General features: G+C 42.1%; 1 protein-coding gene across 1 annotated transcript; it reads right to left on the bottom strand.

Annotated features, from left to right (window-relative positions):
• Positions 1-5421: 5421 nt before the first annotated feature.
• Positions 5422-15574, bottom strand: ttll4 (tubulin tyrosine ligase like 4). The gene is made up of 20 exons (XM_022740135.1): positions 15025-15574; positions 13856-13954; positions 12941-13115; positions 12753-12829; positions 12562-12625; positions 10594-10712; positions 10134-10248; positions 9722-9794; positions 9419-9613; positions 8970-9052; positions 8750-8878; positions 8537-8659; positions 8064-8162; positions 7479-7613; positions 7248-7385; positions 6969-7065; positions 6453-6663; positions 6199-6266; positions 6004-6074; positions 5422-5611 (listed from the first exon to the last, which is right to left on the bottom strand). The coding sequence occupies exons 1-20, from the start codon at positions 15572-15574 to the stop codon at positions 5422-5424; spliced, it is 2811 nt and encodes a 936-aa protein (XP_022595856.1).
• Positions 15575-15812: the final 238 nt, after the last annotated feature.

The raw sequence follows: 15812 nt of genomic DNA, 5'->3' as shown, positions 1-15812 counted from the left end.
CAACTCAAGCCAAGAATACAGAGCGTACTAATTATAAATGCAGTTATCCAAACAAGCCGGTCCCTGCTGGTTAGAGAAGCGAGCTCAGATATTAATAGTTGTAGAGTCCTGACACACATTCAGATCTCCACAGTTTGGTTTCTGTGTCTTTACTCCTGCAGAGCTTCCAACAATCCTCTCCACAGCAGAGTGTCTCTCTGCATGTGTATGAATGTACGTGTATATGAGTGTGTGTGTGTGTGTTTCAGTGTGTGTGTGTGTTGAGTTTGTTGCAGCTGTATGGCTGGCCAACTGTTATGCAAGATCTGAATTTTTAACTTTCACATAATTTAGTAAGCTGTTCTACTCACATGTCACTGTGAGGCAATAAAACAATAAAGATATTAAGGGTACAATACTAGATGATTGCCATTAGTCTCATATTGTTGTGGATCTGGCATCTCTTTATAGCAGACAAGCAAAGTAGTCCTCATAGAGTTAAATGTAAATACAAATAAAAGCAAATGCAAGGCCCCAGGTATCAGATGACAAACCAATATGTTTTTTTTCCACTTCAAGTCCAGAACAGCTTGTATTTTTCTTTTCAAAACACTTCACTTAAAAGCAGAGTAGGAATTTCTGGCACAACTTCACCCATTTCCAAGGTGCAAGAGGAGAAGATGGCAGAAGAGAAGCTGAAGGGAATAAATCCCTTTTTACAACCTGGCAATGTCCTGATTAACTTATTTCACAGCAACATTTATAGCTTTCAGAGGCTTAACATGCTCGAAGAGTGGAAAATGTGTTAGTGATAAAAAGAAATGCTCCAGCAATGGCAAATACCTGCAAGAAAGGAACACCCTGTTTACAAAACACTATTAAACTGAAAATAACGATCCATCATGAGACATGCACCTCAAATAACTTTTATTTTTTCAAATAGTCATCCTGAGCAACTTATACAGCCCTTTCACATAGAAATTTTACAATTGTCAAGTTAGTAAAAATATGATTATCTCCTCCTTATTTATAACATTTCAATTATGTTAAAAACATTTTCAAATGCAGAGTTATTATTTCACTTTGTAATATACATATATATATCTATATATATATAGATATATATATAGATTCTGTAAAGCAGCCAACAAACATGAGGGTGTAGTGTTAAGTGGAATCTGCTAAATGTGTCAGAGCAGCTTGTCAGTACTGTCAAATGAAAACATTAACACTCCAGTATGAATGATCTTTCCCCGATAGAGCTGAACGTTTACATGGTTAGTCATTAACCAAGTACATTTTATGTATATAGCACCTTTTTGTTGCGTCACAACAGAGTGAATAAAAATCAAATGAGACCAAAAAAGAACAAAACAAAAAAACAAAAAAAACAAATTGGTCTTATCCACAGATCGTCCAAAAGGAGAGAGATCCAAAGTTTAGCCTGAAGCAAGGAACAAACCAATACACACTTATCAGACGACCTTCTACTGGTAATGTGGGCAGGCGCCTGCCCATGCAAGACCCGAAACGGGAAGCTTGAACTGGATTCTGAATTTGACTGGAAGCCAGTGTAAAGAAATCAGGATTGGAGTTAAACGACAACTTTTAGAGGACCTGGTCAGACGCTTGGCCGCAGCATTTTGGACCAGTTGTAAGCAGTTCTGGGATGTCTTCCTTGAAGTTGGAGAAAATGAACGCACGTATAATCATCTCCATCTCAGTTACGGACACAACGGGCCTGTGTTTAACACATTTCTCAGCTGGTAGAAACAGGAGTGAACCAAACAGTCTCAGTGTCGGTCACACTCAAAGGCAGCTGTAGACAATTATCAGCGATCCAAACATTTAGAGGCTTGAACGAAATTTATAATTGAATATCGTCTGCACAGCATTGATAGGAGATACCTTTAAAATTACTTATCTGCCCAAGAGCAAGCAATTACAAAGCAAACAGCATGGGGCCCAGGACAGAACCTTGGGGAACGCCACAGAACAGAGATTCAGTTGATGAGGCATAATTATGAAAAGGTACGAGGAGAACCAATCCAAAGCCAGAGCTCCAGAGGTACCCACCCACTGCCTGAGCCTCTCAACCAACATAGGGTGGTCTACAGTATCAAAGGCAGTGCTGAGATCTAATAATACTATTCCATAAAATTCTCCAGCCGACGGGAACCAGACTGAAACGATGTTATTGAAGGTGTCAAAAAGTAAATAGCTCTGACATCCTCAACATGTTATTAAATTCAGTTAAAGGTTCCTTCAAATGCTGATACTGAACTCATTGATGGATTTCCACAAATGCTCTATACCACGACAGGTTTGTTTGAAGGAGCGGATACTGTCGTTCATCCAAGGCCGGGAGCCAATCAAGACTTTGTAGTAGCAACTTCATCCAAGACTGAAAGCCGGTGCTCAATAAAAGATTGTATTTGTGAATCAACATCAGTTTGACAAAATAACAGGGCTGTTCTAAAGGGTAGCAGAAACTTTGCTGCACAGATGGTTTACGATGCAAGGTCCAAAGTATAAGATGTTATGAACAACTACATTGGGGGTTTCGTACATTTTAGCTAGTTTTACATTTCTTTTGGATAACTACAGAATAAGACAAGTTTTGATAAACGTGATATATTTATTATCCGAAAGCATGAATAAAACAAAAACAAAAACATACAAAACTACCCATAATGGCCAATTTTACTTAAATGCAATGACTATTTTTAAATCAGCATTTTAATACACTTATATTCTTATTTCCCCTTCTATTCCATGTACAATAATGAAGTGTTAGTAAAAGGTTCCTTGAAGTTATAAATGTGCGCTACATACTGACACTGCACAGCAGTCTGTTAGTAAATTGCATAATAAAACTCGTCTGTAAACAGGTTAGCTTCCACACGTCTTGTAACTTCTTACAGCAGGAATGACTGAATAAAATGACACTTCAAATAATTTCCATGGTAACGGGCATTATCATGACTTTGGAGAATTTCAAATATTCACACAAGGGAGAGTGGGACTTCAAGAAGTACAGGATAATTTCATCCACAACCAGTGCTGCTTGTCAGCTCGTTACTAACATGTACCCAAATATTTTCAACTTCAAGTGGTTTGAAGTAACATTTGTCAAAATGTCTTCACAGTAGATGTATATATTTTATATTTTTTTCCTGAGGATACAATAAGAACTCTTAAGGGAGCAATTTGTACATTTTTGCTATTGCCACATAGCCAACATTAGCAGTAACAGCTGTTTACTTACCAGTCTTGGCAAGAGCTTCGGCCATCCTTGTGTTTACACGATGAGAGGTAATAATACGTCCTCCGAGGAGCGATACTTCTTAAGGTCAGCCTGGGCGCTACAGTGACTTGAAGTTGCAACATTTCCTCTCGACTGGTAAGTAAACAGCTGGTAATGCTAATGCTGGCTATGTAGCGATAGCAAAACATACAAATAGCTCCTTTCTCTCAAACAACGAATACTAAACACCAATCCAGGATCAATTCTGCTGCTGGACTTGAATTTTGGCAGCTTTCAAGAAATTCTATAAACTATCATTTTTGTGAAATCATCAGAAAAGAAAATTAAATAAAGGGGGGGCCTTTATTTTTTCTTTTTAGAAATTATCAATGTCGTTGGTAATACTTACTTTTTTTTTGTCTACTAACATGTATGTCAGTGTCATCTTACATATTTCTAACATACTGTGAATCAACATTATGAGTCACTACCACCATCAACCAGTGAAAATAAAACTAAGTCATGACACGAAGTTTGAAAGATGTTTGAAATACGATGCAGAGACCTCAACAACACCACAGAACATCTGGTGAGCTCAGAATTGTCTCCTCCTGCAGCGCTACTCTTCTTCAACTCCCCAACCCTCCCTTTATGTTTCTACTGAGCCTTGTCTTCTCTATTTTCACACAAACACACTCACACACACACACACACACACACACACAAGTCCATAAGGCTAAGAATGTGACACTTGTGCGATCAGTTGCTCCACAGTCCTCTTAAAACCAAACCAACCACAGTTTAAGATTTAAAGAGATCAGAGAAATCACAGTATTGTGTCATTATTTATCACCTCAGCTTTGGACCACTGTTTTGTACTGTAAGGTAACGTTGGCTTTGCAGTTTTCTTTGTGCTCGTGTGTGTGTATCCAACACACAAATATACAGACTATGCCTACGTTGCTTGGTGTTGGAAGTTGTGAGGAAACCCAGCATGTCTTATTCACAGTTTAGGTTTAGTACCGAAGGCCAGTGAGGACCGACATGTGCGGGCAGATGAGATCTGAAGGTTTTGTTCTTAGCAGGTATTCAGACTGAAAATGGCACAAGAGTCTGTGTGAACGTAGCAGCATGTAGCATGTAGCTACTGGTGCAGATAAGTACCATCTAGTTTCGGTAATACATCCATGAATTTTAAGACTTATCCGAAGCCACTGCACAGCAGATTATAATACTATGAGCTAACTCTGAGAAGGTATCACAACTCAGTCATTTCAACCTCTGTCACAACACTCGCTAGGTAAACAGCAGAATAACGGATTTCTTGTTATAACGTATCTATCAGCCATGCAGCTAGCTTGTACTTGATTGGCCAACGCAGCTCTTTGCCAGGTGACGTGTTGAGGCAAAGAAGAGCCAGGTGCTGGATGACTGCCTAGGGTTCAAAGTGCTTTCATGCTGTTTTAATATAGGTTTGAACACGGCTTTACCAAGCATGTTCACATGCTAATAATGTTAATGATTTAAAGTTAATACTCTGATATAGTCACAACTATAATGTCTGCCTCTATTTCTGTCATTCATTGCACGGTTATGCTGAAGCTGAAGTTTGCACTGCATCAACATATAATAACGCAAATTTAAGCAGACGTAAAGCTCACTGTTTTACGGATTACTATATGTGTCTCCAGCATGGTTCGAGTCTCTGCAGGATGATTTTCACACTGCAAAGAAACGAAGTGAAACCACCGGCTGCTCAGAAAAAAAAAAATTCAACCATCTAAAAGGCTGGACAATGATTGGCATATATGTAATTTCACTAAATGGGATAAAACATAAAAAAAAAAAAAAAAAAACATTGTTCTGGTGCTTTAAATGTTATATTTTCACTTATGTTAAGACCAGAAAGCAGAAGCCGCCATGAACTGACTGCTGTTTTGATTTTAGCACTAAAAGAGCCCATTTTAGTAGCAACTTACAAATCTGTTACAGACCAGAATCACTGCCCTCCTACAGTGTTTGTTAAGACTGGGCTTCAAGCTTACAGGTCTTCGTACCTTTCTAATCCAGAGTGAGTGTTTCAGAGCTAGTAGACACAAATTAGATGGGTGCTTGGGAAGAGGATAGGGCTAAATAAGACCGTGAGCTTTTGTGTCTGTTCTGGGTGCTGAGCGTCATGTTAGCAAACCGGGTCATCAGAGCGAGGCAAACTGTTGGGGCAGCAGGCTCTGGGTGAGGCTGGGCTGAGGACTTGCACAGGCACTGCTGGTGACACTAGATCCAGGACTTGGCGAAACAGGCAGACTGGAGACCGAAGCGACTTCCCTGTCTGACCCGTCGTCATTATCATCACGATGGGACCGGTGACGATGGCTGACCACCACCCTGGAGAAACAGGCAGGAGAGGGGAACAGGGACATTAATTAACTTAATCTTCTGTGTAGTGTGTTAACCTGTTCTAATCTGCTCTGAGATCTTAATCCTAACACTAGTTTCTTCTAGTTTCTATTTATGAACATATTTTTTCACATTCATGGATGATCCCAAGAAGAATTTTTACACATTATCCATTTAACTAAATATTAGGTAGTAATATAATATTTTAGTTCTGTACTTGTGTCGGCAAATATCTTTATAATGTTTTGTTTTCTGTATCTGTTAGGGATTAAAAAGTATCTGTTCATTCCTGACACCTGACTTTTATTTTTATGTCGTGTGTGTGTGTGTGTGTGTGTGTGTGTGTGTGTGTGTGTGTGTGTGTGTGTGTGTGTGTGTACCTGGATCTTGATGGGCTGACAATGTCTTGTCTGTGGGGTTCGAACCTGGAGATGTAGCTGCACTTGGACCACTAGACACAACCACAAAAAGACAAGAAGAATGTTTCGTATCAACCCACTGGTTTTATGATTACAGAAATATCACATTTATAATTTATTCGGACAAATTAATTTAATCTTTTCACAGTTCCTTACTATATGAGCAGGGTCACTGGTTCCCAGATGGACTCCTTTCTGACAGAGAGTCCTCAGCAGACTGATACCTGCACAGAGGAAAGAGCATTTCACACACAATCCATAAAATCTGGGTTAAGTAGTGAAACAGATTGAGTGTTTCCCTCTTTGTGTTATTCTTTCCTTCAAATAGAGTGTGACGGATTAGACACGGAGATTGGCCTCATTCTCCGTTTGGATGCACGGCTCTCAGTGCGTTTGTGACGGACACATACCCTTTGTCCTGTTGTTCCAGTACTTCTGCTCCCACTGATCCAGCAGGATGCTGAGGTATCTCGGACACTCGAAAAAGCGAAGGTAGCGAGATGACGACGGCGACGGGAAAATTCGCTCAAACTCTCCCCGGCGGTTCAGCTCGTCTTCGGTCTCTGCCAGCACGCGAACGTCCTCTGGAGTCAAGATATCCAACACTGTAGGGAGGAAGTCCTGACGGAGACGAGGGGAAACAAAGTTGTAACTGCTTCTTTTGTTTTTGTTTTTAATAATAATAAATCACACCAATACTAAACATCACCAGCAGCAGCACCGTGGCGTTACATGAAGAACTGCATTAATGGCTTTTCAATCTTTTGCAATAAATTGAAATAATGATCAAAAACCTTTCACATCGAGCCGCTTTTGTTTCCATTTAACTGAATAAACTTTCAAACTTTTTCGACTAAACTAAGAGCACTTAGTTTTAAACATTTTTTACCTGCGATTCAACATAAATTCACTTTGTATTTGTTTACCTGGTCGGCGTAGCGCTGTGTGAGGTAAAACGCCCGTTTAACTTTCTCATCAGCAGACAGATCTTGTTTGTTCCTCTCCCTGTTCCCGCCACACAGACTACAAACAAACACACACACACACACAGTCAACGATAAGGTCGTTTCAGAGGCAGCACTTTGAATTGTACTGCATTATATAAAGTTGTTCCTACATTATCACCATTTGGTTTCATTTCAGTGGCAGGACCTAGTAGCTGTGATCCCTGCCTCTGCCTGTGAGGTGTAGTACCTCCTCCCTACCTGCTGGTGGAGCTGGAGGTGCTGCTGCAGGGAGCGACCACATCATCTCTTTGAGGAACACGAAAGCCAGCCAGGTTCAGGAGATCTCTGATCATCTGACCTTTGATGGAAACATCCAGCGCTGTGTTGGAATGGAGGCTGGAACCAGAAACACAAACCGTTACAAGATTCAGTTTGAAAACCTGAATGTGTTTGTGCACGTGTGTGTGTGTGTGCGCGCATGTGTGTTACCTGGGTGATATGTTAACTTCCAGGATCCAGGGTTTGAGGTTCTCGTCCAGCATGATGTCGAAGCCGAACAGCTCGTGGCAGCTGTACGGCGTCCGGACGTGCATCTTCAGCAGGCTGTTGACGTACGGTTCTGACCTGATGACCAACACACAAGGAGACACACTGCTTATGTCATAATCATTATAATGTCATTATTTCATGACATGTCTCCACTTCACTGTATTCACAATGCAAAAACTGAACTGATTTCAAGTTTCGTTTTCTTCTGCAAAAGAAGAATCTACAGTTTCATTTCGGAGGGACTGGATCTGGAAAATCTGGACGACAGAGAGAGAGAGACTTTAAAAAGTTCTTGGACTTTTACATTTTAGTGTCATTCAAGCCAATTCTAGTTTACATTCAGGTAAAGGATCAATGACAAGATATTTGTTATTAACCAAAGTCAATGTTTAATGTTAAAATTCTCTCTAAAAACATGACAAAAAAAAAGAAAAAGAGCTTTGAACACAGTCGCCCTGCAGTTGAGCTCTTCCCTGTGTGACCGACCTCCTGCGTCCAATCAATGAATGAATGACTGAAACTTACGCAATGATGGTTTTGATCACAATGTCTTTAATCTTCTCCCATATCAGAGTGGTGTTGACTCCCTTAGAACCCAGATATTGCCACAAAGCCTTCAAAGCCCTGAAAACACAGAGACACATGTTGTTGGAGTCGGCGAAGCCTTGTGCAGAGACAGAATAAATACAGTACATTAGTCACAAAGATGTGGTGCAGACTTTAACAGATATTTTTGTGAACAGAACTATAGTTGTTGGATTATTTAAACTCTTTGGAAGAGGCCAAATAAACAGAATCACACAATTATTAATTAACTCCTTCCTTCTTTTCCCCTCAAAGTTTCTTTCCTGATACCAAGTGTTGGCCTGGCTGCATTCAGTCGGGCTGTGACCTAAACCCCCCCGTCCTCCCCTGCTTCACTTCGTCCAATAACCGCCTTCCCTCCCTTCATGCTTCTTCCATTCAAACATGAACACATCCTTTTCTCTTTCTGTTACCATTTGTGTCCCTGGCAGGCCTTGTCGTCGCTGTTCGTCTGGTATTCAGAGTTTTTCTTGTTGACGCTGTAGTTGGTCAGGTGCATGAACTTGTTACTCAGAGTCTTCATGGAAGACGAATATCTGAAAGAGGGAAAAAAACAGAGATCGTTTTTTTTATATTCCGTCCGAATCTGTTTGGACTATTTGCTGGTGACTGTGGTGAAAACTGACTTGCAGCTGGCGAATCGAACCAGTCCGTCAGTGAAGATGTAGATTCTGAGCGGGTCGTAGGACGTCACGTACACGTAGATCCTCAGGTCAAACTTGTTGCCGCTGATGAGGTAGGGCTTGTGAAGGTACCTGCAAAAAACACAACCAGAATCATTATGTTTGATCCCAAAGACCGACGAGTAACGTGGTGTCAGGTACTACAATCATCTGAGCTACTTACTTCTGGACCAGCAGCGGCCTCTTGCGGGGCATCTGGCTCCATTTGTGGATGACCTGGATGCCGATTCCTCTGGCTGATGCAGGCTGTTGCAGACGACAGGAGAAAGAGAGAGTGTAAACAAAGTAATACTGAACTGAAGAATATAAAAACGTAAATATACTTTAACTTCAACATATTTTGTGTGGATGACTCCTCTGCATCAATAATTACCAAGCAACTAACTTATTCACCTTTTACAGCAGCTAAAAAGACAATAATAATCATCATTAGATAGAAGGAATAACATCCAGCATCTGAAGTAATAATAGGTTTCCTCACAGAAAACATATGGCCGTAATTCAACACTTACTGACATTACTGACTTCTCCTGTGTTTTGAGACTGATTCGTCTTCACAGATTTAGAATAGTGAGTCACAACTAAACTGACAAAGTGATTCTCAGAACATACAGGTTTGATGATCCATTTCTGCCTGGAGCCACCGTCCTCCCAGGCCTTGCGGAGCAGCTTGATGTCCTGAGGAAGGATGAAGGTTCGGGGGAAAAAGTTAAACTCCTGTTTCCCAAAGCGAGCCTGCATCTTGGACAGGTTCCTCCACAGCCGGTCCTTCCTGCCAATCTGGAACGTCCCTGGGAAGTGGTTCAACTAGGACACAGTTGACAAAAACAACAAGTTAAACGTAATTCAGAAGATCTATCTTTCTTAAAGTTAAAGCTTCAAGCTGGGGTGATTAGTGTATCCACGGTCTCTCACCTTCTGGTGCTCCTCAAGCGCCTTGAAGCCAAGAGACTTCATGTGGTGTCCCCAGCAGCCGAGCCAGTCGTGGCTTTCTACATGAACAACAGACACAAACAGATTTCGATCAGTTTTTCTTCTGTCACATTGATTTATATTTCTGAAAGATATGGTTTGTTCAAAAGCATTTGCATACATTTTGGCAATAAGATATGCAATATTAGTGACAACGTGCATGAAATCAGACATTGTGCAAGACACTGAATACAGACAGAGTCGTATAGAACTGATTTATCATGAATCACAACATAAACACTCAGATCACAGTCAGTCCTGTCTGCGATTTCTGAAAGGTGTGTTGCAAGTGAAAATTTATCTGAGCAGCAGCTGTCACTCACACACACACACACACACGCACAGTCACGGTGACTTACTCTTGGTGGCTTTGAAGTGGGACCTGGCGATGGTGTGTTTGACCACGTTAGGAGTGACGGTGCTTATCTTCCATTTTAACAGTCGTCTTTGTTCCGCAGGCAGCAGCTCCACTGCAGAGCGCACGACACAAAACGTTGGACGTATTTTATCGACAAAATTTTAATCACAGACTGTTGGTTTAATGCAAACACTGAAACAGTTCGATGCACTGTTTTTCAATTTCATAAAGACCTGTCGAGCTCCTGGAAGTGGGAGGTTCAGGGATCAAGGTTCTCTCTGACTGTCTTCTCAAGCTCATTATCCTCTAATATCTAACGTAAAATGTTATTTCTTAGACACCTGACAGGTGTTTGAGGACTCTGACTCTTTGATAATGATCTGAAAACTGATGCTGTACCTTTTTTGAATCTTGGTTTACAAGTACTGTGTTTTATACAACAGACGTGTGTCCTGACCTTTCTCACTGGCGGTGCTGAAGTAGAGTGTTGGAGGGATGAGGGGGAACAAACTGGGAACCAGCGCTGGATGCTCTTCTTGATCATCCTCGGCCCCCAATAACATCGGCTCCTCAACACTGAGGGAAAGCCACAGATTAATGATCGGCAGACAGTCACATACATGTAGAATCACACATCTGTGCCAACATCACCGCAGTTCATTTCAAAGAGGGAAAGGATTGTACGTGATAGACAATCAGATCAGGAGCCGGGATCTAGACTTTCTTCTAATCCCAAATCTACGATCCTCAATGACAAATTATGTTTACATCACTAAATAAAACACCTGTGTGTCGACTTCTTCTGACTCTCTTTAACGATCGTTCTCCATTTTCACCGAACATGAAAACAACAACAACAACATCAACTGAAAGAGAAGGAGCATCGTGGAGTTAATGGAACTGCCGACACAATGAAGAACAAAATCTACAGACATTTCAGTGACACATATTTTCTTTCTTCATGTTGCAAACATTGTTGTAAGTTCAGAGGTGAGGACTTCTCTGTTCCTCTCCTCTCAGCTTGTTACTATTAAACAAGTGAACTGAAGTCTCACAACAAGATTAAAAAGTAATGCATCTTGAGTTACGCTCCCTGACTTCTAAATAACGGAAGCCGACATCCGGGTTTGTAACACAAGTCGTTTGCACTATGTCCTAGTAACGCGATGCCTGTGTGAGTTCGGGGTTAGAGACATCGCACAGGGAGCACAGGAGCTGAGACAAACGACGACCTTAACACCGACATGTAAGGAACCGATCTGGAAAGCCAAGAAGTTCACAACGAGGTTACACCTATACTTGTAGGAAGAGGAGAGCCGGTCGTATGAGTCACATGTACTTTTATGCAGCTAATCGACACAATAACATCTGAGGAACACAAAGTTACACAAATCCAAAAAATATAAATAAAAACACTCACATGACAGTCATATAGGAAGGAAGGAGAGACGGCTAAAAGGACGAACGAACGGGATGATGGTGTCCTCTTCCAGATCTTTTCTCTCAAATAAAATCCTTCCACCGCCGACAGATATAGAATTACAGCTGGACCAGGCCACTATAGCACCACTACACTATACGTACGGGGAGCTACAGGTTTCAGGAAAGGGTGGGGGAGGCGGAGGTATGTATGTAAATGAACACATAAACAAATCAGCAGGTTGGGGGTAAAAACAAAAAACCATAAAAAGCGACAATAGCGGTCCCTATCCAGGCTGTTTTTAGCGGAGAATCAGCTCCGAGTCTTTGGTAGGGAGTTCTACTGTTGAGGCCATCACAGTGGAGAACAATGTGGCACACAATGCAGCAGACCTTTCCACCACGCTCTGCTGCTTTCAGCCCCTTTTAACAATGCGGTGAGAGAGAATGAAAGAGAGGCAGGGAGAGTCCACAGGATTTGACGGATGTATATTTTACGCCACTTTCGGAGACCAATTAGAGACCGCGCTTCGACGTGAGGCAGCCAAAGAAAGGCAAGTTGCTGAAGCTGAGAAAAAAAAACAAACTAAAATTGTCTTTTCAGGCTCATAAATGGGATTTAAATCTATTGGTCAGTTTAATGAAGTACAGGAAGGAAATTAACAGTTTTTTTTTATCTATTTAATCAGGCCACCAGTGATTCATATGGACATAGTGAAACTACAGGAGGGCTTGAAAGATACTTATTGAAAGTAGAATATTTATATGATTTACAGCTGCACATGGTGTTTACGCCTCACACGGGGCACAAGAGGAAGAAAAAAAAAAAGAAAAAAGGACTGAGCGTTTAATAACAGAGACTCAGAGTTCGTGTGGATTCACACACCTGTAGAATAGAAATCTACCTGAGTGTTCAGAGGAAAACTGTCAGATATGCTCTGTTATGGGACCGCCCTGTGGTCCCTAATGATCTAATGACAGATGATGGTGATACAGTAAGTCTCACCCAGAGAGGAGAGCGAAGGATGCTGTAGATGAAGCGCCGTTGCTGGATGAACAGTCTGAATCATCTGAAGACGACAGAAAAACAAAACAAAAACAGAACAAAACGGATCGTTTATTCCATTAACAGAGTTGATTGTGATTGTGTGATGAAGCACTCCGTTTTGAGTGTTTGCGTTTGTTTTAACATCTTACCGTCGTCACTACAAGCGTTTTCCAGCTCATCGGGCAGCTCTTCCTCACCTCCATCCACCTGCATGACACACTCCCGGCTGGGAAACAATAAACACGCGTCGAAACGGTCAGAATGAGAACATGAAAGGGGGGGGGGGGACAAAACAGAACTGCAACTACTGACTGAGCAGCGATCAGCCGTTCCTCACCCGGACAGCTGAGTCTCGCCAACCGCACACTCCTCTGTCGGCAAGGGTGAGGAAGAAGAAGGGGACGAGGATGAAGATGACATGGAGGCAGGCTGCCCCTGCTTGGTCAGGTGGATAGCGGAGATCTGAGTGGTCACAGAACCCACCAGGGTTCCTGCAGGACAGGGGGCCACATCTACGATAGAGGAAGAACAGTCATACATCCAACACGGTTTCTGACCATTTCTGGTTTCGAGCTAACTACATGTGTCATATATGTGATGACTAAGTCCATGACTTCCACTTTATGACTGTTTATTCGGATTTTCTACCAATATTTCCGTGTTTTTGTACCTTAACCACACACCTTTTCCTCATTGTGACCACACATTACAATACATTTTTCATGTCAGCTGATAGAGGCTCAAAAGGAGCAGGCCTGGACGCGCGGCACAGATGGAATTACACACCTAACAGCATAATTTGCAGCCTTCTCTCAAGCTCACATGTTGGCCTTATCTTTTAGATCTGTTGCTCTTGTAACAAAAAGCTTCTGACCAAGTGAAACTGTTGCTGTATTGTGTTTATAGCGGCTAATGCTAAAATATTTATGATCAACAAAGTACCATCCTCTCAGAGCTACAGCGAGATGATTTCTCAGAGATAACACCTTGCCGTGGATGCTCCTTCATTAACATTATCACTGTTTTTTTTTAATCATCACTCCGTCCTCTGATCAAACACTGAACTAACAGTATCACTACACGAGCTGTATTATCAGCTCATGAATACTGTACCACCTTATTCATGAATTGTCTGGAGGTTCTTCACTTCCCAAGCTGCAGATTCAATGACCACTTAATCTACTTTTCTCTCGCTCTAGGTTTTCCTCCGACAGCTACAGAGCATATTAAGTAAACCAATATTTCTGATTACCTGGGATGATATCCGACGGTGTGGGCTGCTGCTCTTGACTGGCACTGACACTGGCACTGAGCACAGTTGGCATGGGGCCATTTGGAAAGGGACTGACCTCTGGAGGACCAATTCTTCTACATGTGGACAGGGTGCTTCCTGGTGGATTTTGACTTTCTGGGACTTGCTTGTTTACGTCTAGTGATGTCATTGTTTGTGGCTTGCTGTTTGTAGTTGCTGCCCAAACTGCAGGAGGACAACCTCTTACTTGCAATAGACTGTGTAAATCATTTATTATTGTGCAACTGTTTTGTGTCTGACTGCATTTTGTTGCTGGTTTAGCTGAATGGCACCTCCTTGCAGTCGTTTCTCTCGCTGTGCTTCTTATTTCTGCTTTTGTGCTGTCGAGGCCGGAGGCATCCTTTCCCAATGCTGCCCCCCGATGTTCACAGAGAGTAAGGCATGGAGGAGGCACTGATGGCAAAGAGGGACAGTCTGCGGCCTCAAGCTGGGAGGACAAAACAAGAAAAGGTCAGATGTGGAGGAGGAGGCAGGAAGTGGACTCTCATCAAGATTACATAATCTAAACTAGGCCTGGGCGATATCCAAAATTTAATATCTCCATACATTCCAGCCCAAATATGGTGGGAAATATTGCAATATTCAAGATTATCTAATATCATCCTAAGCGTAATATAAACTGCAACACAAGGAGTAATTTCCTGGTATTGCCATACTACACAGACAGCACAGTTTTAAGTACTGATATTAAAATGATAACATGAATTTATCTAGTATCTATCTATCTATCTATCTATCTAAAATGAAAGTATCAGCATCAGAGTTTATCAGCAGGGGTTTGTGTAATAATTAAAAACACTAACTATGATTTACTGACAGAAATGTTAATATTCAATTGAGTTCACAAAAACATTTCAATGCATTTTATTTGAAACTATTACCCAACCAATATTGGATTTTTGAGGCTGATACTTATACCAATATTTAGGAGTTGAAAAACTCTGATGACAATATATCGTCTGGTAGTTAATACATAATATAAACAAACAAACTTGAAACATCAGTACTCACCACCGACTTGTTAGTTTTCTGCAGGGTGGACTGTCCTTTGACAAACAGCTCTTGATGACAGACAGATAAAAGAGGCTCCAATCCCAGCGGTGCATCACCTGTGGCATCCAGACGTCTGCCCATTGCTAAACCGTTTTCAGGCTGAGAGGTTTGGAGCGACGTCCAGTTCTGCATGGTACCCATCAGCAGACCATTAAACCCAGCCTGACATTCTTTCTTGGGGATGGAGGAAGGGGCATTGGTCTCTGTGAGGCTGCTGCCAGCCTGCTTCTGTCCTGTTGCCAGTACCTGGTTTGGGATTTGAATCACATTAAGCTGTTGTGGCAGGGTTGGAGACCGATCTGGCACAGCGGTGAATTGGCTCTGGTTGTTGGTTTTACGTCCGTCCCCATTGTCCCATACAGAAGCCCCAGAGGGGGCCACTGTTGTCTGCCTCCACGGGGAGGCAGAGGAGGCAACAGCAGAGGAGAGAGATTTGGCTTGGTCCTTTCTCCTGGATAACTCTAGGGAAGTCTGACTAAAAGGCACCTTAGTGGCCGCAACTGTCTTGGCGTGTGTACTGACAGGTGTTGTAGTGGCAGGACCGTCAGCATTAGAGCAAGCCCGTAGCTTCCCCCCACCCCAGGGGGAGGACTGGTTGGTGGGCATGGCACTGCCCAACAAAGATGTGGTTATTTCTGAAGGGCTGAGTTTAGAGGGCAAGGGTCTTGGGTGGACTTTGATAGGCAGGATAGGAATTAAGAGTCGAGATGATGCCCAATGAGCCTGAGATGGAGGAAAAGACCACCCCTGGTTTTCCCCCCTCAGTGAGTGCTTCCTCACTTGGAATGACTTTTGAAATGTCAGCTCCAGCTGAGTAGAGTTGTAAATTTTCTGTTGGTCGCTG

The sequence above is a fragment of the Seriola dumerili genome, unplaced genomic scaffold (genome assembly GCF_002260705.1).
Source record: "Seriola dumerili isolate Sdu_G_001 unplaced genomic scaffold, Sdu_1.0 BDQW01000052.1, whole genome shotgun sequence".
Lineage (NCBI taxonomy): Eukaryota > Metazoa > Chordata > Actinopteri > Carangiformes > Carangidae > Seriola > Seriola dumerili.
Note: the sequence above shows the minus strand (reverse complement) of the source record. Positions and strands in the feature narration are given on the sequence as shown.